Raw genomic sequence first — 18,999 nt, forward strand, 5'->3', positions numbered from 1 at the left:
AAGGTAGCTGGCAGCGTTGTATTGTGTATACGTCACTTTGATCTTCTCGTCTACATTCGGCTTTTCACACGTCACTTTTTAGCTGCGCGTGTTTCTTTTACGTTAAAGGAACTGACAGAAACTGCGAACAAGTGTCATATCTTTTAAGGACAAGATTCGAAACGTTTTAAGTAATCCTTCAAGAAAATGGCCGAGCCTGTCACCGAAGAAGTGCAAGAAAGCGTGAATGCATCCGCTAATACTACGGCTCGAGTGCCGAGTACACCGGAGGGAATGGCTATCGCATATGGAAGTTTAGTTATTATGGCACTCGTACCAATTTTGATTGGTGCTTTTCGTTCCGTTCGGCATCACAAAGAACAAAAGGTATAGTCAAACAGTTCCAAATAAATTCAAGTTATTGTCATCCCTAATCAAATATTTCATAGTTTCTGCGACTTTAGCAGTTTTGTGTCAGGGGCTGGTGAAACATGTACTAATATTGTTCGTCTTTTTCAAGGAATCTGGGGAGAAACCTGACACAATGACTCAGAAAGATGCTGCCATGTTTCCCATAATCGCTAGTTGTGCGTTATTTGGACTTTATATTTTCTTCCAGGTGAGATTGGTTAAAACACTTTAATCTGAAACAGCAAATCATACTAAATTTCCATTGCAGATCATATCAAAAGACTACATAAACTATCTCCTCACAGGCTACTTCTTCTTCCTGGGTATTTTGGCCCTGACACACCTGTTGAGTCCTGTTGTGTCTAAATTGATCCCAGCCTCAGTCCCAAACATTCCTTTTCACTTGCAGTTGGTCAAAGGCAAAGCACCTCAGACTGAAGATCTATTAAACTATGAATTCACTTCACATGATCTAGTTTGCATGGGACTTTGCTCAGGAATTGGAGTTTGGTACCTTCTGAAAAAGGTACAAAGAAGCATACTTTAAAATCAGCTCAAATAAATATTATATCTATTGGGAGCACAGCATTGGATTGCCAATAATTTGCTAGGATTTGCCTTTGCCGTAAATGGAATTGAACTTCTACATTTGAACAATGTTGTTACTGGATGCATCCTTCTTGGAGGTCTTTTCTTCTATGACATCTTCTGGGTATTTGGTACCAATGTCATGGTAACTGTTGCCAAATCCTTTGAGGCTCCTATTAAATGTAATTACATTTCTATTTTTCCCTGATGATCTATGTCTCACACATGCTATTTTAATTTTTAGTGGTCTTCCCTCAAGACTTACTTGAGAAAGGATTGGATGCCAACAATTTTGCCATGCTTGGTCTGGGTGACATTGTTATTCCAGGAATATTTATTGCCCTTCTGCTTCGTTTTGACAACAGGTGTTTTTCATCAACAAACAATATGTGCATGGCAGAAAATTATTTCCTCTTTCTTATCAATCTAGCTTGAAGAGGAAAACCAACTTCTATTTCAATGCCACTTTCTTTGCTTACTTCATGGGATTGGTGGCCACAATTCTAGTGATGCACCTTTACCGTCATGCCCAGCCTGCACTACTCTACCTTGTCCCTGCTTGTTTGGGAACACCTTTATTCTTAGCATTAGTTAGAGGAGACATCAAGACCTTATTCAAGTAAGTGCAATTGTTTTATAAGATGGAACAAAAATATTGATTGTTAACATTTTTAGGTATGAAGATCATCCGGCTGAAGCACTAGATAACAAGGTTGAAGTTAAAAAGAATGAGTGAGTCTTGCATGAAAGAAAAGATACCCCATTTTCATGAACGCACCAGAATCTTTCTTACAAGCACTCATTGGTTTATATAATTATGATTTTTTCATGGTGTTTGTTTTGTGTGTTTAATGTAGCCAATTAACTTGAGCTACCTGACAATAGGAAAACAATTTTCTGTTGACTGTATTCCACACTCTTAATGTGTATAACAACCATCACTTTATACCAACACGATACATAGATAAAGAGATTTTATGCCAATAGAGTTATGTCCATCTGGAATACATTGGTTGATTGGTATAATTGTAATATTATTGTACTTCAAACTGATAAAAGAAACAGAAAAAAGTTACAGGAGATTAGCCATTGTAGATCAGCTGTTGGACATGCGAACTCTGGGAAATATTTCCCGCCATGCCTTGAGGCAAGCCACTGGGGTTCTGCAACCATATTTTGTTCATCAAATCCCGACTCCTATGCAGTCGTTGATTTAAAAGACGTTGCTTTAACCAATTTTCTCCGCCTAGCGGACTATTCCCACAACTCCATTACCCGCCTTTTTTAACTTTTCCCCATTTTTCTCTTGACTGCCAAGGTGTCTAGTCGCTGACAGTCTTGCTCTGGACGTAATTCGTGTCTCCAAAGGTTTTTAAGTGCTTTTTTTCTCATCATTCTGGTAAGCAGTTGTTTCACCTTCATTTTACACAATAAATAACACCATGTGTATGAAATTGAAATTACAGAGGATGTCAAACAAATTTTCCACATTTCCCTACAAACTTTGGCAACTGATGAATGAGTGCACTGATGGCTCAATCAGGTAGACGTTTAATTAAATAACGAAGAGTTCGTTCAATCACACGTGTTTTTATCATAGATGGAATGATACCGGGGAAAGCATCGTTATAGACAAGACAAAATTTTGCGACAGCACCTGTGTTGGAAGAATTTTCAAACCTATCCAGTGGAGCAGTTTCGTTCGCCAGCTCAATATGTACGGATTTCGCAAAACTGCCAGCATTCATCAACACAGCCAAGAACCGTGTGTTTGCGAATGTCATATTACTACTTCTATTTCCTACACACACGAGCATTTTCGTCCGTGGAACTATGGTTCCTTAACTTTAGTCACACGTTCTCGCCAAAAAAGCAAATCTGGCTATTTAAAAACCGTCGCAGAGAACGCTAATGTAGGTTTCTTGTTACAAACTTTAAAGTATCATGACAGCATATATTCTATATTTCTTTAGGATATCAATGGCAATGCACCACAATCCCTACCGCTGTCGATTCAACATCTCGAGAACGAATCAAAGGGACTAAGAAATTGGAATGAAGCGACAGTGCCTACTGACATGCTGAAAAGGTCGGAATTCAATCGAGACATGCCTGAGACTGATGTAAGAGTTTAGCGTTTATTGAGTCTAATTATGCATTTGTTATTGTGCGAACTTGAAATGAATGGTACTTTTTTCATTATAGGAGAAAAACAGTGCCTACTCGATTGACCTAAGTGTTGACATCGATCATAGTGAACTTCGCTTTTATCGGGTTGAATCGCCAATGGATGTGACAAGTTGCAAAGAAATGCCATCTTCAAGCGAGATATATTGCCAAGTTCGGAATATTAGTGAGCTACTTCCTAAGAACGAGATGGACAGTCCATATCTATATTTCTCTCAATCCGATGATACCGGTAATCTCACTGACGTGTTACAGCCGATACCAAAAGTTGAAATTCCCGCCGATGATGGTTTCGAGTCGATGGAGGTTGATGTGGAAATTGAATTCTTGGATTGTTACGACAGTATCATCAATGATACTAAAAACTAGTGACAATCTATATCCGTGTTGTATTTTACCGTTTATAGTAACAGTTTTACCTTTCGTTTTCCTTAAAAAAACACAGCTATTTTATTGTAGAAGGTAGTATATTCTATTATACTCTAAAGAACATTTTTTTATTTCAATAAACTTATATACTTTATTCCCATTGATATTGTTACCAATAAGAACAGTAATTCTTTTACCTACATTTTTTTACTTAAGCTAAAACAAAAGATGGCAAAGAACCGCACTCAAGCGAAGGAAATATCTCTTGTATTTGTTAATAGCAACTTAAAAAAGTACACTGAAAAAGCAATAGACGATCCTTTAACAAAGATTATAGCATAGTACGCAGTTTCGTAGCTAGCTAAAAAGCGGTGAGATAATTTGGCAACTGATTACAAAATTAAACTACAGCTAAGATTTATCTAAAGATTGCTGCAAGTGAAAATTCAAGGCACGCAGAATAAACAAAGAAATTAAGTTTATCGAGTAAAACATGGGAAAAATCGACGACTTAAGAAATAAAGCACAAAGTGGAATGTTGAAAGGCACTTGATTGGTTTCAATCATTTACGTTTGAGAACAAAATTAAGCAGTTAGCAGCTGTTTTAAAGTGGCACTTGAACAGCAGTCTTTTGGTAAACGGCTACGTAAATCTGAAATATGGGCAAGCTGCGGATTGTGAGATATCAATAGTTGACATACATCTGTACGATTAGCTAACGCTGCTCTATGAAGTGGAGTACACCCATCAGAATCCTGTAATCCAGCATCTGCTCCATTCTGCAACAGAAATTTTACCACTAATAAATGTCCTTGTTGGCAGGCGCGATGAAGAGGTGAACTCTGATTATTCCGTGTAGAAAGATTAACATTAGCACCATGTGCTACTAAGTATTTTACAACTTCCAAGTGCCCAGCTCTTGAAGCATAGTGCAGAGAACTGTATCCTGATGTGTCAACTGCATCAGCATTCATCTTTTGCAGAAGCTTACTAAGACGGTTCAAATCCCCATCAAGTGCTGTGGGAACAAGATACAGAATACAATGAGGTTTTAGTTTTCATTAATTGGACAGAAGAATATAAACCAATTATTACCAGCAGACCACGGTCCTCTTTCAAAATCCATTTCTTCTAATGTTTGACTCGCAGATGCAGTGTGCTGGCAGTTGTGATGGGTGCATTGCTCCATGTTTTATCCTTTAATCAATCTCTGGGGCAGAATCACTCCTGTAATGATTGATTTAAAGTTAAGACTATTTAACACAGATAATTTGGTCAAAACTTTACTCTTCTTCATCAGATGGCTCAGGGCAAGGTTCTGGAAAATCTTTACGCATAGTCCACACACAACTATCAGGATTCACATGAAATGAGCTTATGACTCTGTATCCCAACACTTCTAATGCATTTAAAAGCACAACTGGGTGATGACGAAATGAAACTGTGTGCACATCACTCCCCTGTTCATAGGTAAACCGTTTCAAATCTTCCAAATCACAAGCTAAACAAAACAATATTTGTTGATTAAAATGTTTAAATTTATTATGTTAATTGAATCAAGAAAATACCTTTTAATCCAGAAATTCCTACTCTCCATCCTGGAGGGATTGGCGGTTGTCCAGCTACGCCGTTTTTGTTAGGGTTCAAATTTCCAGATACAATAACATAAGGCATTCGTCTTCTTCGTGAAAACCGAAGTTTTTGAAATCAACAGCAAATTTCTCTGGTGCAGTAAACTTCACAATAGGTAAACTTGAAAGAAATTTGAAACTGAACTGAAAGAAAACTTTGTCTTTTTCTTGGCTTGACACTTTGTCGTTTGTTGTCAGCAAGCAGTTGTTTCAAAATGGCGGAAACAACTGACGAACGAAATGCGTTGTCATTTCTGAAGAATCAATCAGGTAGAAAGATCGAATGAAGATAACGATAACCGTTGACCCAGTTGAAGAATGATAATGTCAAGTGAATTGCATTTTTTAATTATTGAAAAAAACCTGTATTATCAATGCTTGAAAATTCCTAATTTTAGGAAAAATTCTCATGAAATAAACGGAAATACCACCCGGACTGCAGAGGGGGAAAGCCGGAAAGGCAAGCTGAACACGGTACTGTAGTGTCCTAAATTTAAATTTGGAAATACGGAAGCAAGGTGTAGTGATAATCTGTTCGTGGAATCAACAGAAATAGATTCAAAGGTAGAAAACTAATTTGCCTCTTAAACATTCATTTGAAAGTCGCGGTCGTTTGATGAAACTTTCGAAGGTCCGATGCGTCAAGGCAAAGCTTCTTACGATCATGTTTTTTAATTTTAATCAATTATAAATATTTTAAATTTTATTTTTTTAATTGCCTCTTTTTTTGTATTCATCTTAAATGAAATATCGAATGTTAATTTTGAAAGAATCATCCTCGAAAATTCGATTCTAAATTTGTTTTCGCTCTAAATAGCATATATTGGTAGAGGACTCTGCTGATGCAACTACATGTTTACGTTTACTCTTTGTTTGACTCGTGGCCTAAAAGTATTGAGATTTGAGACTCCCAAGTCCTGGCGATTAAAAACATTGTTAGACCCATTTGAATATTTGAAATGAAAAACTGATATTTAAACTCCTACCGTCCTATGTCAGATAAAATAATGAATCGAGTTTTTTTCTATCGTTACTACAATTGAAACAGCCAATTAAAATTGTTTTCAAGTAAGTAGCGCCATCCTGTGAATCAATTCCGAAAGAACTCGTTGAAAAAAAAGGGAGGGGCCTACCGCTAAGCGTAGCCGCTAAGAGTCGCATAGTTTGTTGCCTCCGGTCTATAGGTGAATGGATATTTCTTTTTCTTCTTTTATCGAACACAAGAAGACTGTCAAGAAGTCATTCCGTGCAGTCGGGTTTATTATTTCGTGTCCGAATTGATTGAGAAGGAACTTGTCGGATTTCGTCATAATGAAACAACAACAGTGTCGACCAATTGTATTTGTTTTGGTGTAGGTGCTTCGGCTTCGTTTTTGTACTGGGTGTGTGTGTGAGTGAGTGGTGTTTCTGATAAAGAAGCACAGTTGACATTCTTGATTGTCGTAGACAGATAGTTGAACGACAAAATGGGGAATTGTTTCAGTTCGGATCGTCGTTCAGTACCAAGGGTTGAAGAGCCACCCATTGGTGGTGGAGTGGGGGGCCAATTTCTGCCGACACAACCTCCTGTTCCCAGCCTCACACCCAGCCAAAATCACATTGATCAACCATTTCCACGTAATTTCTCCATTTGTGTTCCAAATATTGTCTTGTTCTTTAAACGTGGAATTTTGTATTTACAGCAGGTCGAATCATCCCTGTGCCGTCACTTCCTGCTCCTCCAGACCTCCAAGATTCTCTGAGTTCAACAGCAAAGGTCTTTGTGGCATTGTACGATTATGATGCCAGGACTGATGAAGACCTAAGCTTCAAGAAAGGAGAACATCTTGAAATTATCAATGACACCCAGGGTGACTGGTGGTTGGCCCGTAGCAAAGCAACTAAACAGGAAGGCTACATCCCCTCCAATTATGTGGCAAAGCTCAAGTCTATTGAAGCTGAACCGTAAGTTTCGTCTATTTATTTTTAAAATTGTAAATGTATTCCAGTGAGACTAAGTTTTAAAAGAAAATAGTCAAAGCAAAAACAACAAAGAGAAACAAAACAGGAAAAAGAGGAATGTAAATTACCACCTGTATGTTCCTGTGTAAGATGCATGGCCTGGGGGGTTATTTACCTGCTCGGAGAAACAGGTAACAATGGCCTTTCCCATTCACCGGTTGAGGCCGTCTCAAGGACATTGGGGCAACACATTTGGGCGAGGAAATAGAGACACGAGTACATCCACGTTGAGTTTTCCCCTCAACGATGATCATATGTTGACAATATCTACACAATCTGAAATCGGAAACTCGAATACTATCTTGTAGGAACCAGTCCTCGGCTTAATCCAATCCCATAAAACAAGTCGATTTCAAGGCTATAGTAGGAAATGAAGGGAATCGCTTCTGGGCTGATTGACTTGTCTGCGTTCTATTTCTAAAAGTGAACACTTGCCTTAGCAACTGGCCACCTAACATCTGTTAATCTAAGAAAATACTTATTTATTTTATTTTATAGGTGGTATTTCGGCAAAATTAAGCGCATCGAGGCTGAGAAAAAACTGCTACTTCCGGATAACGAGCATGGTGCCTTCCTCGTTCGTGATTCAGAGAGTCGCCGGAATGACTATTCATTATCGGGTACGTTTTCATATTTTTGTTGTCGTTATTTTTTTCCCTTACTCTGGGCCGTAATCGATTTGAATGCCATTTCGGGATTGGTTCTTTCGCAATTCATGTTTACCATTCCTTTTTCTCAAAAACGAACGAGGCCGATGGCGTGTTACACAATTAACAGCGCTTGATTGAACACGTTTTCCCTTGAATTTCCGTGGGCAGTACGTGCGTCTTTGTCAATTATTTTTCTTTCGCGGTCACCTTCTTTTTTTTTCCTCTTTGGTATTGTCACGGTCACTTTGATTTTGTAACTTTAATGCTGGCAATTTGTTACCTAAATATCGGAATGATGCCGAAATAACTAGATGGCTTATTTCTGTAATTATCAATCACTTGTGCAGTTCGCGATGGCGACACCGTCAAGCATTACCGAATCAGACAGCTGGACGAAGGAGGCTTTTTCATTTCCCGCCGAACAACGTTCCGAACATTACAAGAACTCGTGGAGCACTATAGTGCTGATGCTGATGGACTATGTGTCAACTTGCGCAAACCTTGTATCCAGGTAAGAAACATGTGTTATGTGCTCGTCGTAAATCCCATTCTCATTGCAAATGTTTCTTCATCCTGCCAATTATAGATTGAAAAACCGGTGACGGCAGGAATGTCGTATAATACTCGCGACCAATGGGAGATCGACCGGACATCGCTCAAATTTGTGCGCAAATTGGGTCATGGACAATTCGGCGAAGTCTGGGAAGGACTTTGGAACAACACCACACCCGTCGCCATAAAAACGCTCAAGCCGGGTAATTCCGAACGGAAATTGCGCAAAATTCCGAAACGATTCAGAGAACAGATTTTGATTGTCACGCTATGAATCTTGATTTCAGGAACAATGGACCCCAAGGATTTCTTGGCCGAAGCGCAGATTATGAAAAAGTTGCGACACTCCAAGTTGATCCAACTTTACGCCGTTTGCACGGCCGAGGAGCCGATTTACATTATCACTGAACTCATGAAAAATGGTAGTTTACTGGAATTCCTCCAGGGTAAAGGACGTAACCTGAAACTAGCACAACTAATCGACATGGCCGCACAAATTGCTTCTGGCATGGCCTACCTCGAGTCGCAGAACTACATTCATCGTGATTTGGCCGCTCGCAACGTTTTAGTTGGAGAGAATAACATCGTCAAAATTGCCGATTTCGGTTTGGCGCGTATTATCAAGGAAGACGAGTACGAAGCTCGTGTGGGCGCTCGGTTCCCCATCAAGTGGACCGCACCTGAAGCAGCCAACTACAGCAAGTTCTCTATCAAGTCAGACGTCTGGTCTTTCGGAATCCTTCTTACTGAACTCATTACTTACGGACGCATTCCCTATCCTGGTGAGTCGAGTCAATTTGGTTGAACTCATTTTTCCAGTTTGCTAATCAATCAACATTTCGGCTAGGTATGACCAATGCTGAGGTGCTCCACCAGGTTGAGCACGGGTACAGGATGCCGGCACCTCCTAGTTGCCCACCTGCTCTCTATGAAATTATGTTGGAAACATGGCACAAAGACCCTATGAAACGGCCTACATTCGAGACGCTTCAATGGAAACTAGAGGACTTTTTTACCATTGAAGGGTCTGAATACAAAGAAGCCGCTGTTGCCTACTAGATCCGCTGCGGTTCCCTATTGAGCCAAAAGACTGGTGAACGATTAACCCACTCAATGTCATACACCCACAACACGTACTACACAAACAGCAATCGCGCACACTAGTTCTCCTTTTGTCTTGATTGACTTGGACTGCCTCTTAAAAAAACAACAACAAGGTTCAATGAAGAAAAGAAAAACGCAACGGTGCTCAGGCGTGTCTATTATTATTATTAATGGCATTACTTAAGAACTACTCCCCATATCCCAAGTAATATTTGATACCGTGTAAACCGCAACACACAATCACATTTTATTTTTATCTGGTTGGGATTTTTAGAAATGAAAAAAAGAGTGCATTCAAAATAATCATTATTTGATTATGTTCTCCCTTTTTCTTTTCTGTTTCTTTGCTCGTCAGTTTATTTAGCTTGGTTTGGCTCATTTTTAGCCTAACCGTTATGTACATTTCCATCCCGAGCATCCAATTGCTGTTGATGTGTATGTGGATGTGTGCGCTTCCACCCGATGTTTATCGTCACAGTTCTTTCTCTCTTTTTTTATGATTTAAATTGCCCTCGTCTCCTTATTATGATTTTTTTTGTTTCCCGTCAGTATCTCGTCTTCATTCGAACTTTACAGTCGTCTAGACTTTGTGTTTTCATCATTATCCCCTCTTGAATCCTTGATTTCCAGGAACAATTGGACAATAAAGCACTTGTTTTTTCTTTTAAATTGCAGTCGTTTGGTTGTCATTGTGCGCCAAAGTAGAATTCGGCCGTGGAACGAACCAAAGAGCTTACAACATGGTATTCATTCTGTCCTTAATTATGTCCTTATAGAAACAGTAGGGGAAAGAAAAAACGGGGCGTTTGTGGTTGCGTCGACACCGATTGTAGTAGATTTATTGTGAGCAAAGTTTTTATTTTCACCTTGGAACAATCGAAATCAGGACGCAATAATTTGATCAGGAATTGGAATGGTTGTGTGTGTCCAAATACTGGAAATTCGAACGTAAACCAGTTGAGATAACGTCTTTAGATTGAATAGCAGATGAGTCAAACTGACCGTTGACTTTCTGGTTTACGATTCCCATACAAGTCCGTAAAACATTATCGCCTCTGCTGGTTTTTGAACTCATGAGCAGTGGGAGGAGTCGAGTTTACAATTGTCATTGACCTGAGAACAAAAAGAAGAAAGATGGGCTTCGTTGTGGGATTTTGTCGTGACGCTGGGGCCGGTTCTTTTAGGAAAATTAATAAATAAAGAAGCAGTGCCATCTAATATTCGTGAACTGAAATACCGTTGGTTTCAGGATTTGTCAAAAAATTATTTCAAAGGTAAAATTTAGGTGGCGATTTCAGTAGAAGGAAGAATTCGCGACTGTTCCACATATGCCAATTCTTTCATGTAAACAGAGCGCGACCATGTTCAGGATCGCGCAACCTCTCGCCAATTTTCATCTCCAATGGCGGTGAGGCAAACGATGGTCTCCTGTTCCAATTATATTACTATGTAAAAAAAAGGAAAAAACTAGTACCCAAAAACCCTGCCGACGCTGGGAAGGGCTAGTGGGTGTTTCCATGAGAAATAAACTTGCCAAGTCATCAGCCTCAATTAACCACTATCGTTATGAAGGGGAAAAAAACGACTGATAATTATCGTCATTAGTTATCTAGAAAATGGCCAGTGTGGTTGTAGAATTGTGGAATTCCAGCTTGGGATTTTCCACTGGAACTCAATTGCAAACAAACTGGTGAAATAACTTCCTGCAACTAGGACATTTTTATCTAATCACCCTCATCCCATTTAACTAATAACGCTATTCCAAAACACAAAACAAGTGACCGAAATTCAGTCGTGACTTTTTCACCTGTGGAGCAAAGTAAATTACATGTGGCCTTCTTAAATGAGTGGTGAAGTCGGACTATCGAAAACCGATTGATGTGATGGGCCTACATGACACGCAACAGGATAGATAATTATAATTGACGTGATTTATCAATGATTTTTTGAAGCCATAGTGCCATACAAACAAGCAATGATAGCAAAGCCAAGCAAAGCTGATTACGAAACCCATTCAGTGTGACAACTGTGACACCTTTATGTTATATTTCAAATGAGTCTGTTAGATTGTGGTACCTATTTAAATAGATTCTTGTCATTGACATGTTAGATTGTCGTGGTTTAACAATTATACGACCACATCATTTGGAAATACGAAAAAAATTCTTGCACGACTTTGGCCGTTACTTAGCGGTGAACTTTAAATTAGTGATTGTCTTATCATTCATCATAATCAAACCTCTAGATTTTAGATTAATTTATGGTTACTAAAGGTTTTGTAACTTTTGTTGTTGGCACTCGGCAATGAAAAGGTTTTTAAACAAATGAAAGTGAAAGTGAATTACGATTTATAAATAAAGACCGAGCATTGCCACATTGCCAAGAACGAATCAAAATGCGAGTTAATCGATAAATTAAATTTTTCATTAATTTGACAATGTCGCGTCAGCCATCTTGGCGTCTCATCGCGTCGGGCAATAATTCGGCTCTCATCATTTCAATGTGCGCAAAGTTAGACGCATTCTATTTCTGACATTACGTGTTCGGTTAATTTCTGTCCGATTGTCCACGATTTCAATTGAATTTGACCATATTTTGCTATAAGTCATGCCGAGTAACGCTCATTCAACGGGTGCCAATACTACACCTCTGGGCAGGGTCAATCCAGCTCTCACCGGTGGAAGAAGACAAGCAACTTCTTCGCTTTTAAACCCGAATTATCTGAATTCGGATGATGAAGGCTCACACGGAAGCTACGAGCAAAAATATGAGCCAAAGTACGAAACAAAATACGAATCCAAATTTGATCAGCCATCTACAACTCCCAGCTACAGCTACCCCACATCATCTTCGTCCACTTCTGCCAGTGCCAACACCTGGAAACGTGGACTGGAAGATAGCAACAACTCAGATGACAATTCACTCGGTGGAGAGAAAAAGAAGAAGAGGCGTTCACGCTGGGGTGGAGATGAGAAAGAAAAGACCTTCATTCCGGGCATGCCAACTGTTTTACCAGCAAACTTGACAAAGGACCAGGAGGAGGCGTATCTAGGTAATAGTTCTGTGCATCTGTGTAACTTAATTTTTGAATATTGTGCATTCTCATCACTTGCGTACAGGAGTGCATATTCTGTCTTGTATGAGTGTATTAACTGATTCATCATAATATTGTGTGTATTGACTTGTGATTTTTCAGTCCAATTCAAGATTGAGGAGATAACACGGAAACTGAGGACTGGTGATTTAGGCATTGCTCCCAATCCAGAAGAAAGGTTTGATATATAAAGCCAATACTAATTCGTTTCTTTCCCAATTTTTCATAGTTAATCAAAATTAAATTGTTTATATTTCAATCTTTTTTTTTTTTAATTTGTCAGCTAGGCATAAAACAATTCATTCTTTTTTATCCATTGATTGATCTATATCCATTCCCTCCAAAGACCTTTCAGGTTCTTACAAATGAGCCTAGGTTGTGATGATTAATTGGTTGACATTTTAATCTTTTTTTCACCACAAACCGAAATCGTACTAATGCCGTCTGTTAGGTTCAGATGTAGGGAGCCTATAATTTGATTTTTTGAACCTTTACAGGACGTGCATTTATTTTCAAAGAAATATTCTAACGTTCAATATAGGCAATTTATACTTGCCATTTTTTAAAATTGCTTTTTATCTCGATTTTTCTCATTGCTCAGCTGGACGGATGGATAAAATTTCAGAACATTTAATCAATTGCAAAAATAATAACTTAATCAATTTACAATTATCCTCGTCTAAATTCAGAATAAGAAAAGATAGCTCATTTTCGTATTCCCTTTGTTCTTTTTTTCCTCCTTCATTTTCAGATCGCCATCACCGGAACCAATTTACGGGACGGATGGTAAAAGGCTGAACACCCGGGAGTACCGGATGCGTCGTAAGCTAGAAGAAGAGCGCCACTCCATGATCACCAAGATGATTTCCTTAAATGCTGACTTCAAACCCCCTGTAGACTACAAGTAAGATCATTTATCTTAGTTACCATGTCTGCCCTTACTTATCACTTTCCTTGTATTATTAGACCCCCTATGACGCGCGTCTCCGATAAAGTCATGATTCCGCAAGAGGAGCATCCGGAAATCAATTTTGTGGGGCTGCTGATTGGTCCACGTGGAAACACTTTAAAATGTAAGTTTTTTGTTTATTTATTTAACCGTAACATAACATTAAACCCGATCGTTATATTTTACCAGCTATGGAAAAAGACACTGGAGCTAAGATTATAATTCGAGGCAAAGGATCAGTCAAAGAAGGAAAAGTAGGTAAGCCTTTGCCAGGCGAAGATGAACCTCTGCATGCCTATGTAACCGCCAATAGTATGGAAGCCATTAAAAAAGCTGTCGATCGAGTGAGTATTTCCATCTTGAAGTAGAAAAAAGAACAATCAATGACGCTGTTTTTGAATTGACAGATTAGAAAGATCATTAAGGAAGCTGTTGAGGTACCAGAGGATCAAAACGATTTACGGAAAATGCAGCTACGAGAATTGGCCATGTTGAATGGAACGTTCCGCGAAGGCGAGTTTGGTCCACGGTGTTCAAACTGCGGTGCCACTACTCACAAAGCATGGCAATGTCCCGACAAGCCTAACGTCACGAACACCGTCATTTGCAACAACTGCGGAGGAACCGGTCATATTGCTCGAGATTGTCGAACTCCCCGTAATTCAGCTAATGCTGATGGAGCACCAGGAAATAAGATTGATGAAGAGGTAAATTTTGCAAAGCTTTAACGCAATCGAACATTTACTCATCTCCTACATTCTTTTAACAGTACATGTCTTTGATGGCCGAATTGGGAGAGGGTCCTCCACCGAAGAGTGAAGGATCGGGAAGCGGTACACGTTCAAGTTATCATGGAAGCTCTGGATTGTTTGATCGACAACAAGGACAACCTAGGGCCATCACTGCTGGTCCATCCATGGGTGGTGGTCGAGGTGGTGGTGGCGGCCCTCCACGTGGTCCTGGACCAAATCAACAACAAGGAGCTGCCAATCAATGGGGTCCTCCACAAAGCTATGGTCCGCCGGGTCCTTGGGGCACTCCGATGGGCGGTGGATGGATGGGTCACAGTGGCGGTATGTCATCCGCTCCTCCTCCACCAGGTACTGAAGGTGCTTCCTCTGGTTCACAACAGCAAGCGCAATCCAACATGCAACCGTGGATGGGTGGGGCTCCTCAATGGGGAGGTTGGCACGCCCAAGGCCCACCTCCACCACCCGGAGTGGCTCCGCCACCTGTGCCGGGTACTTCACCTGTTGCACCTGTTCCACCACCACCAAGAGGTCCTCCCCCTGTGCCAGGCGTGCCTCCGCCGGGATATTACAATTGGGGGCAACAGGCACCCCAACCCGCTTACGGATCTTATGGAGTTCCACCGCCTCCTCCAGGCCAATCGCAGCAGCAACCTCCACCTCTTCCCCCAGGTAGTGACATGTCAAACATGATGGGAATACCTCCACCACCACCCCCTCAGTAGATTTTCAGACAAACGTTTTATTGTGTACTGTGTTTGTCTCAATTAGGCGTAATGAAATTATTCAGAACTTCTAAACGGTTCCTTTGACTTGTTTATTTTTAAACACGTAAATTAATTTGAAAAATGTAATTGATTAGAATAGGAATAACGCCATCAATTTCAGTATTAGTGAATAAGAAGATTAATGTTAGAGGGCATGTTTGGCAACAACACTCACAAAACACTTAAGCAGCACGAAGCCAACATCAATTTCAGCATTGATGAGCAAGAAGAAAAACGTTAGAAGTTCTGTTAGGTAACCAAAAATTTGGGCAACACTGACAATAGATGAAACATGAATTTTGAGTATTTAAATATGTGATGGAAAGAAATAGAGAGCGATTTAAGAGAGATTAGGATCGGGTGGTAATCGAGTTAAATCGTAGCGTGGAGGGTTGGGGCTTATATTACGGGTTTTCATGTAACTGGTTAATTGGTCGGGAACTTCGCGCAATACTTCGCGAGCCAAATGAAGTCTTCCAACTAAGGGATTCACGTTGGCACTGAGAAATTGGCTAAATGGAACAAACTGGACAATATCCCGTTGAGCTTTGCGTCCCGACGGAGCAGTCAGCATGGCGTTATCAGAATCCAATCCCTCCATACCGCTGAAATCAGCACTACCTAAGTGAAAGGAAAAGACCAAAGTGAAATGACCCAACACATCGAGAGATTCAGTTATCTACCTATTCCAACGATGATAATAGACAACGGAAGGCTGGAAGCATCCACGATAGCTTCTTTAGTGTCATACATATCGGTGATGATTCCTAAGAAATGCCAATCGTTGGTTATATGTTTACTAAGTCAAAGTATGTGTGGACAATACCATCTGTAAGGATCAGGAGGACGAAATAATGTGAACCGTTTTGGTATCTTATTTCATAGAACAGATATAAAAATTTGTGATTAGTCAGTATTGTAAATGTCATGAAAAATCGAACTTACTGTTGAGCGAACTTAGTGACATGGCGAATGCAAGGGGCGAAATTAGTTGGTCCATAAAGTTGGACTAAGGGAAGGCATGCACGATAGGCAGCGATGATTCCGGGGACTCGATAGCAGTAAGGATTGGTCGGGTTAAAGTTAACGTGAAATTCATGCGAAACTCGGCCTATAGGAGGTAATCGAGCGCCAAAACCGATAACGGGGAATTGTTTGTCGGAGTCATAATCTTCAATTATTTCACCAACGGCAGACAGGGCCTGTTCGTACAACGTTGGACCTCCATGCAGATAATGCAGCGATGCAGGAGTGTTGGGATCGCCATTTGAAGCTATTTATAAACAAAAGAATTATTAGTACATAGACAATCGGTTTGCAAGCTTGATTGTTGCATTCACAACCTGTAAAATCGATTGCTACGGTGCAGTTAATTTCTGTGCCGCCTTGCAGGTAATCTAGGAAAGTATAGATAGGATTGATTTTACATTGAACAAATTCAAATGTGCCGGAGTCTTTATAATTCTTCTTCTTTTTCTAAAAATATTAAGGAAAAAATTAATTTAGTACAATTTAAAGAAGGTCTAGATTTTGAATAAATTCCAAACCTGATATCCAGGATTGACGCAAGGAATTGACATCGGTAGTGGACCATTCAGTAGTTTTTGGAGACTAAAAAAAGCTTCGCCAATAAAGCTATGGGATCCATTACGGTTCCAATCCCAGCATTGAAGTTTTAGAGTTCTCTCATAATCACCATTATTCAAATTTCTGACAGGAATAACAGCACTTTTCCAAACAGGATTCAGAGTGGTCTTGATGACCTCAGACTTGTGAACCACAACATATTCTCCATTTTCAGTTGACTTGGAAATGGTAACAAAAGGGTCAGATTTGCCAAAAAAATCCTTCTTATCTAATCCATGTGCAACCAGCTGAAATTCCACTTCTTCTTTATTAGATGAAAGCTCTTCAGCAGAGACAATTAGTGTTCCTCTCTCAAGGTTTGGATTGTGAAATTCTATCTTTTTTCTAATGATGTGTTGAGAAACTAAAGTTCCAAGGGTGATCTCAACCCATCCTAAGAAATCATGTTTACTCAAATCAGAGCTGGCAGAATCCACATCATAAACCTCAAATTTCAGTTTCTGTTGCTCTTCAAAACGGTACATCATCAAAACCTTCTTGGTGAAGTCAGGATTTCTGGAGTTGACAACCTTTTCTGTTCGACAGAACTCCTGCCATTGATTCAATCCAAATGGCTGTATGTACACCACAACCATGGGATCAGACTTGGACAAGTAATCCAAGTCAGGTAAATCCCTGCAAAAACAGAACATGTGTTAATATTTCAAGACAGCCAATCAAACAGATATAAATGATATGTTAACAACCTCCCAGCTAAACTAATTTCAATTTCCTTGCATAATCCCGCCGCAAAACCGCCCATTTGACTCATCATATCATTTTCTTGCTGGGCTGCACACATGTTTTCTACAACATCTATAGCCTAGATAAAATGATACTTCTTTTTTAAAAATTAAAAAATGTTGTCAATAGTCAATAGACACTTGTTACGTCGCGTCATCAAAATGAGAAATAAGGACAGAATACTCGACGTCATACGTGACTGACGCCTACTTTTTGGTCGTCATGCAATCGTCACATGATAACAAACGTTCATGATAATGAATTCAATAATTACACCACACCCAACTCGGAACGACAGGCAATGTAAAAAAATTAATAAATCACCTTGCAGAAAAAGTTAATTCCACTTGAGAAGTAGGGACATTTGCAACCGATCCCGGTTGAAAAATAGGGGCGGTCTCCATTTCAAATCTTGTAAGTGTTATTGTCTACTGCTTAAATCAGTTAAATGTTTCACACTAGGTTATACAGAATAATGAAAACACAGTAAACTAGAAATCTACTCTTGACCTACTATAGCACAGTAGTAAAAACTAAGTTCTTAACGCCATAATTACGTCACATATACGTAGCCACGACACTACGACTGCGTAGTGCGTACTAAATCTAGGAGTCTGCAGACGCAAGCACAAGTGAAGCTGTAGAGCAAACATAAAAGCCTCTTATTAAGTGTCGTCTGCTTAAGCTTTCGTCTCTATGCCAGGTAATGCATGCAACACAGCTCGCAGATATTTTGAGACCACTAGTTGAGAGTTGAAACACCCACTTCTCTGGTTATCCTGTCAGTTGATTTTAAGATTTTAAATACTTTGAGTGTCTTTGTTTTTTTAATTTGAATTGATGGGAATCAATTCTTCTAGTCCCTCTTCAGAAATGAGCGGTGCAGTAACTAATGCAATTCGGCAGAGAATCTCTCAAAACACTGTGGTAAGCAAGGCTGTGTAAAGCAAGAAAGTCAATTTTTGTTTTAGACGTCGTCGTCGTCGTAAACCAAATTTTGTTTTACAGGTAATTTATTCAAAAACGTATTGCCCATATTGCACAATGGCTAAAGAGGTAGGCCTACACTTGATGAACCAACTGTTTAAACCTTCAGACTGACAGTGTGAAATATTCTCTTTAGGTTTTTGACAAAATGCGCCAGCCTTATGACCTCATTGAATTAGACCAAGTGCAAGATAGTGAACAAATTCAAGATGCTCTTGGGAAGATGACAGGAACTAGAACTGTAATTACAATTTTAGAAACTTACAAAGTTTCGTAGCATTTTAAGTTAAATCTTTTATTTGAACAGGTTCCTAGAGTATTCGTCAAGGGTCAATGTATTGGAGGTGGAACTGGTGAGTTAGCGTTGAATTTGATGTGCTTTATAACCCAAATTTTCATTAACAAACAAATGTGTTCTTCTTTTAGATACTCAAAGCCTATACAAGCAAGGAAAACTCCAGGATATGTTAAAGTAAAGGTCTGATGGTTAGTTAATTGTGTTGGTATTGCTGGTGATCAATACATGCCATATTGTCTTATATAGCCTATGCAATTGTTTATTTTTGAAATTGTAATTTCTTTTACTACATGGTAAGTTCCTTAACTATCA

At 39.5% G+C, this 18,999-nt stretch overlaps 8 protein-coding genes across 20 annotated transcripts in view; 5 read left to right on the forward strand and 3 right to left on the reverse strand.

Annotated features, from left to right (window-relative positions):
- Positions 1-18,999, reverse strand: part of LOC124208046 — a 69,725-nt gene that overhangs the window by 10,030 nt on the left and 40,696 nt on the right. The gene's annotated exons all lie outside the window — the stretch shown is intronic.
- On the forward strand, positions 5-2,004 carry LOC124208042 (minor histocompatibility antigen H13-like). The gene is made up of 7 exons (XM_046605738.1): positions 5-366; positions 500-598; positions 659-916; positions 977-1,160; positions 1,223-1,343; positions 1,409-1,597; positions 1,654-2,004. Exons 1-7 carry the CDS (start codon positions 187-189, stop codon positions 1,712-1,714), a joined length of 1,092 nt encoding a protein of 363 aa, XP_046461694.1. The 5' UTR covers positions 5-186; the 3' UTR covers positions 1,715-2,004.
- Positions 2,125-3,688, forward strand: LOC124208044 (heat shock factor protein-like). The gene is made up of 5 exons (XM_046605743.1): positions 2,125-2,377; positions 2,445-2,521; positions 2,579-2,891; positions 2,952-3,101; positions 3,184-3,688. Exons 2-5 carry the CDS (start codon positions 2,448-2,450, stop codon positions 3,532-3,534), a joined length of 888 nt encoding a protein of 295 aa, XP_046461699.1. The 5' UTR covers positions 2,125-2,377; positions 2,445-2,447; the 3' UTR covers positions 3,535-3,688.
- LOC124208045 (ankyrin repeat domain-containing protein 39-like) lies at positions 3,780-5,407 on the reverse strand. Of its 2 annotated transcripts, none has more exons than XM_046605744.1 (3): positions 4,823-4,965; positions 4,631-4,762; positions 3,780-4,553 (listed from the first exon to the last, which is right to left on the reverse strand). In XM_046605744.1, the coding sequence occupies exons 2-3, from the start codon at positions 4,722-4,724 to the stop codon at positions 4,120-4,122; spliced, it is 528 nt and encodes a 175-aa protein (XP_046461700.1). In that variant the 5' UTR covers positions 4,725-4,762; positions 4,823-4,965; the 3' UTR covers positions 3,780-4,119. The 2 variants fall into 2 exon arrangements, with proteins under 2 accessions (XP_046461700.1, XP_046461701.1); XM_046605745.1 differs by lacking the exon at positions 3,780-4,553 and adding an exon at positions 5,104-5,407 and having other exon boundaries at positions 4,734-4,762; positions 4,823-5,036.
- Positions 6,024-10,142, forward strand: LOC124208041 (tyrosine-protein kinase Src42A-like). Its single transcript, XM_046605737.1, has 7 exons — positions 6,024-6,783; positions 6,849-7,110; positions 7,666-7,787; positions 8,165-8,328; positions 8,404-8,572; positions 8,657-9,151; positions 9,217-10,142. Exons 1-7 carry the CDS (start codon positions 6,633-6,635, stop codon positions 9,426-9,428), a joined length of 1,575 nt encoding a protein of 524 aa, XP_046461693.1. The 5' UTR covers positions 6,024-6,632; the 3' UTR covers positions 9,429-10,142.
- On the forward strand, positions 11,079-15,065 carry LOC124208038 (splicing factor 1-like). The gene is made up of 7 exons (XM_046605728.1): positions 11,079-12,525; positions 12,670-12,745; positions 13,319-13,471; positions 13,534-13,640; positions 13,706-13,860; positions 13,924-14,223; positions 14,286-15,065. Exons 1-7 carry the CDS (start codon positions 12,081-12,083, stop codon positions 14,988-14,990), a joined length of 1,941 nt encoding a protein of 646 aa, XP_046461684.1. The 5' UTR covers positions 11,079-12,080; the 3' UTR covers positions 14,991-15,065.
- Positions 15,069-18,219, reverse strand: LOC124208040 (copine-8-like). Of its 4 annotated transcripts, none has more exons than XM_046605733.1 (8): positions 17,727-18,006; positions 17,366-17,481; positions 16,580-17,294; positions 16,376-16,508; positions 15,978-16,305; positions 15,859-15,905; positions 15,716-15,799; positions 15,069-15,653 (listed from the first exon to the last, which is right to left on the reverse strand). In XM_046605733.1, the coding sequence occupies exons 2-8, from the start codon at positions 17,458-17,460 to the stop codon at positions 15,373-15,375; spliced, it is 1,683 nt and encodes a 560-aa protein (XP_046461689.1). In that variant the 5' UTR covers positions 17,461-17,481; positions 17,727-18,006; the 3' UTR covers positions 15,069-15,372. The 4 variants fall into 4 exon arrangements, with proteins under 4 accessions (XP_046461689.1, XP_046461691.1, XP_046461690.1 ...); XM_046605735.1 differs by having other exon boundaries at positions 17,366-17,496; XM_046605734.1 differs by having other exon boundaries at positions 17,366-17,499.
- Positions 18,025-18,930, forward strand: LOC124208048 (glutaredoxin-2, mitochondrial-like). Of its 2 annotated transcripts, XM_046605749.1 has the most exons (6): positions 18,025-18,105; positions 18,263-18,329; positions 18,411-18,458; positions 18,526-18,630; positions 18,697-18,742; positions 18,816-18,930. In XM_046605749.1, exons 2-6 carry the CDS (start codon positions 18,276-18,278, stop codon positions 18,863-18,865), a joined length of 303 nt encoding a protein of 100 aa, XP_046461705.1. In that variant the 5' UTR covers positions 18,025-18,105; positions 18,263-18,275; the 3' UTR covers positions 18,866-18,930. The 2 variants fall into 2 exon arrangements, with proteins under 2 accessions (XP_046461705.1, XP_046461706.1); XM_046605750.1 differs by lacking the exon at positions 18,025-18,105 and having other exon boundaries at positions 18,190-18,329.

This window comes from Daphnia pulex, chromosome 11, assembly GCF_021134715.1.
Source record: "Daphnia pulex isolate KAP4 chromosome 11, ASM2113471v1".
Classification (NCBI taxonomy): domain Eukaryota; kingdom Metazoa; phylum Arthropoda; class Branchiopoda; order Diplostraca; family Daphniidae; genus Daphnia; species Daphnia pulex.

Coding starts and splice junctions, on each gene's coding strand:
- LOC124208042 (XM_046605738.1), top strand. CDS start 187: ATGGCCGAGCCTGTCACCGAAGAAGTGCAAGAAAGCGTGAATGCATCC. Junction 1,161..1,222: donor CTTTGAGGCTCCTATTAAAT/GTAATTACATTT, acceptor TTTAATTTTTAG/TGGTCTTCCCTCAAGACTTA. Junction 1,344..1,408: donor CTGCTTCGTTTTGACAACAG/GTGTTTTTCATC, acceptor TTATCAATCTAG/CTTGAAGAGGAAAACCAACT.
- LOC124208044 (XM_046605743.1), top strand. CDS start 2,448: ATGTCAAACAAATTTTCCACATTTCCCTACAAACTTTGGCAACTGATG. Junction 2,522..2,578: donor TGCACTGATGGCTCAATCAG/GTAGACGTTTAA, acceptor TTTTTATCATAG/ATGGAATGATACCGGGGAAA. Junction 2,892..2,951: donor CCGTCGCAGAGAACGCTAAT/GTAGGTTTCTTG, acceptor ATATTTCTTTAG/GATATCAATGGCAATGCACC.
- LOC124208045 (XM_046605744.1), bottom strand. CDS start 4,724: ATGGAGCAATGCACCCATCACAACTGCCAGCACACTGCATCTGCGAGT. Junction 4,554..4,630: donor AAGAGGACCGTGGTCTGCTG/GTAATAATTGGT, acceptor TTGTTCCCACAG/CACTTGATGGGGATTTGAAC.
- LOC124208041 (XM_046605737.1), top strand. CDS start 6,633: ATGGGGAATTGTTTCAGTTCGGATCGTCGTTCAGTACCAAGGGTTGAA. Junction 6,784..6,848: donor CATTGATCAACCATTTCCAC/GTAATTTCTCCA, acceptor TTGTATTTACAG/CAGGTCGAATCATCCCTGTG. Junction 9,152..9,216: donor CGGACGCATTCCCTATCCTG/GTGAGTCGAGTC, acceptor CATTTCGGCTAG/GTATGACCAATGCTGAGGTG.
- LOC124208038 (XM_046605728.1), top strand. CDS start 12,081: ATGCCGAGTAACGCTCATTCAACGGGTGCCAATACTACACCTCTGGGC. Junction 13,641..13,705: donor ACGTGGAAACACTTTAAAAT/GTAAGTTTTTTG, acceptor ATATTTTACCAG/CTATGGAAAAAGACACTGGA. Junction 14,224..14,285: donor GAAATAAGATTGATGAAGAG/GTAAATTTTGCA, acceptor TTCTTTTAACAG/TACATGTCTTTGATGGCCGA.
- LOC124208040 (XM_046605733.1), bottom strand. CDS start 17,460: ATGTGTGCAGCCCAGCAAGAAAATGATATGATGAGTCAAATGGGCGGT. Junction 16,306..16,375: donor CGTAGCAATCGATTTTACAG/GTTGTGAATGCA, acceptor GTTTATAAATAG/CTTCAAATGGCGATCCCAAC. Junction 15,906..15,977: donor GTCACTAAGTTCGCTCAACA/GTAAGTTCGATT, acceptor CTATGAAATAAG/ATACCAAAACGGTTCACATT.
- LOC124208048 (XM_046605750.1), top strand. CDS start 18,243: ATGGGAATCAATTCTTCTAGTCCCTCTTCAGAAATGAGCGGTGCAGTA. Junction 18,459..18,525: donor ATTGCACAATGGCTAAAGAG/GTAGGCCTACAC, acceptor TATTCTCTTTAG/GTTTTTGACAAAATGCGCCA. Junction 18,743..18,815: donor ATGTATTGGAGGTGGAACTG/GTGAGTTAGCGT, acceptor TTCTTCTTTTAG/ATACTCAAAGCCTATACAAG.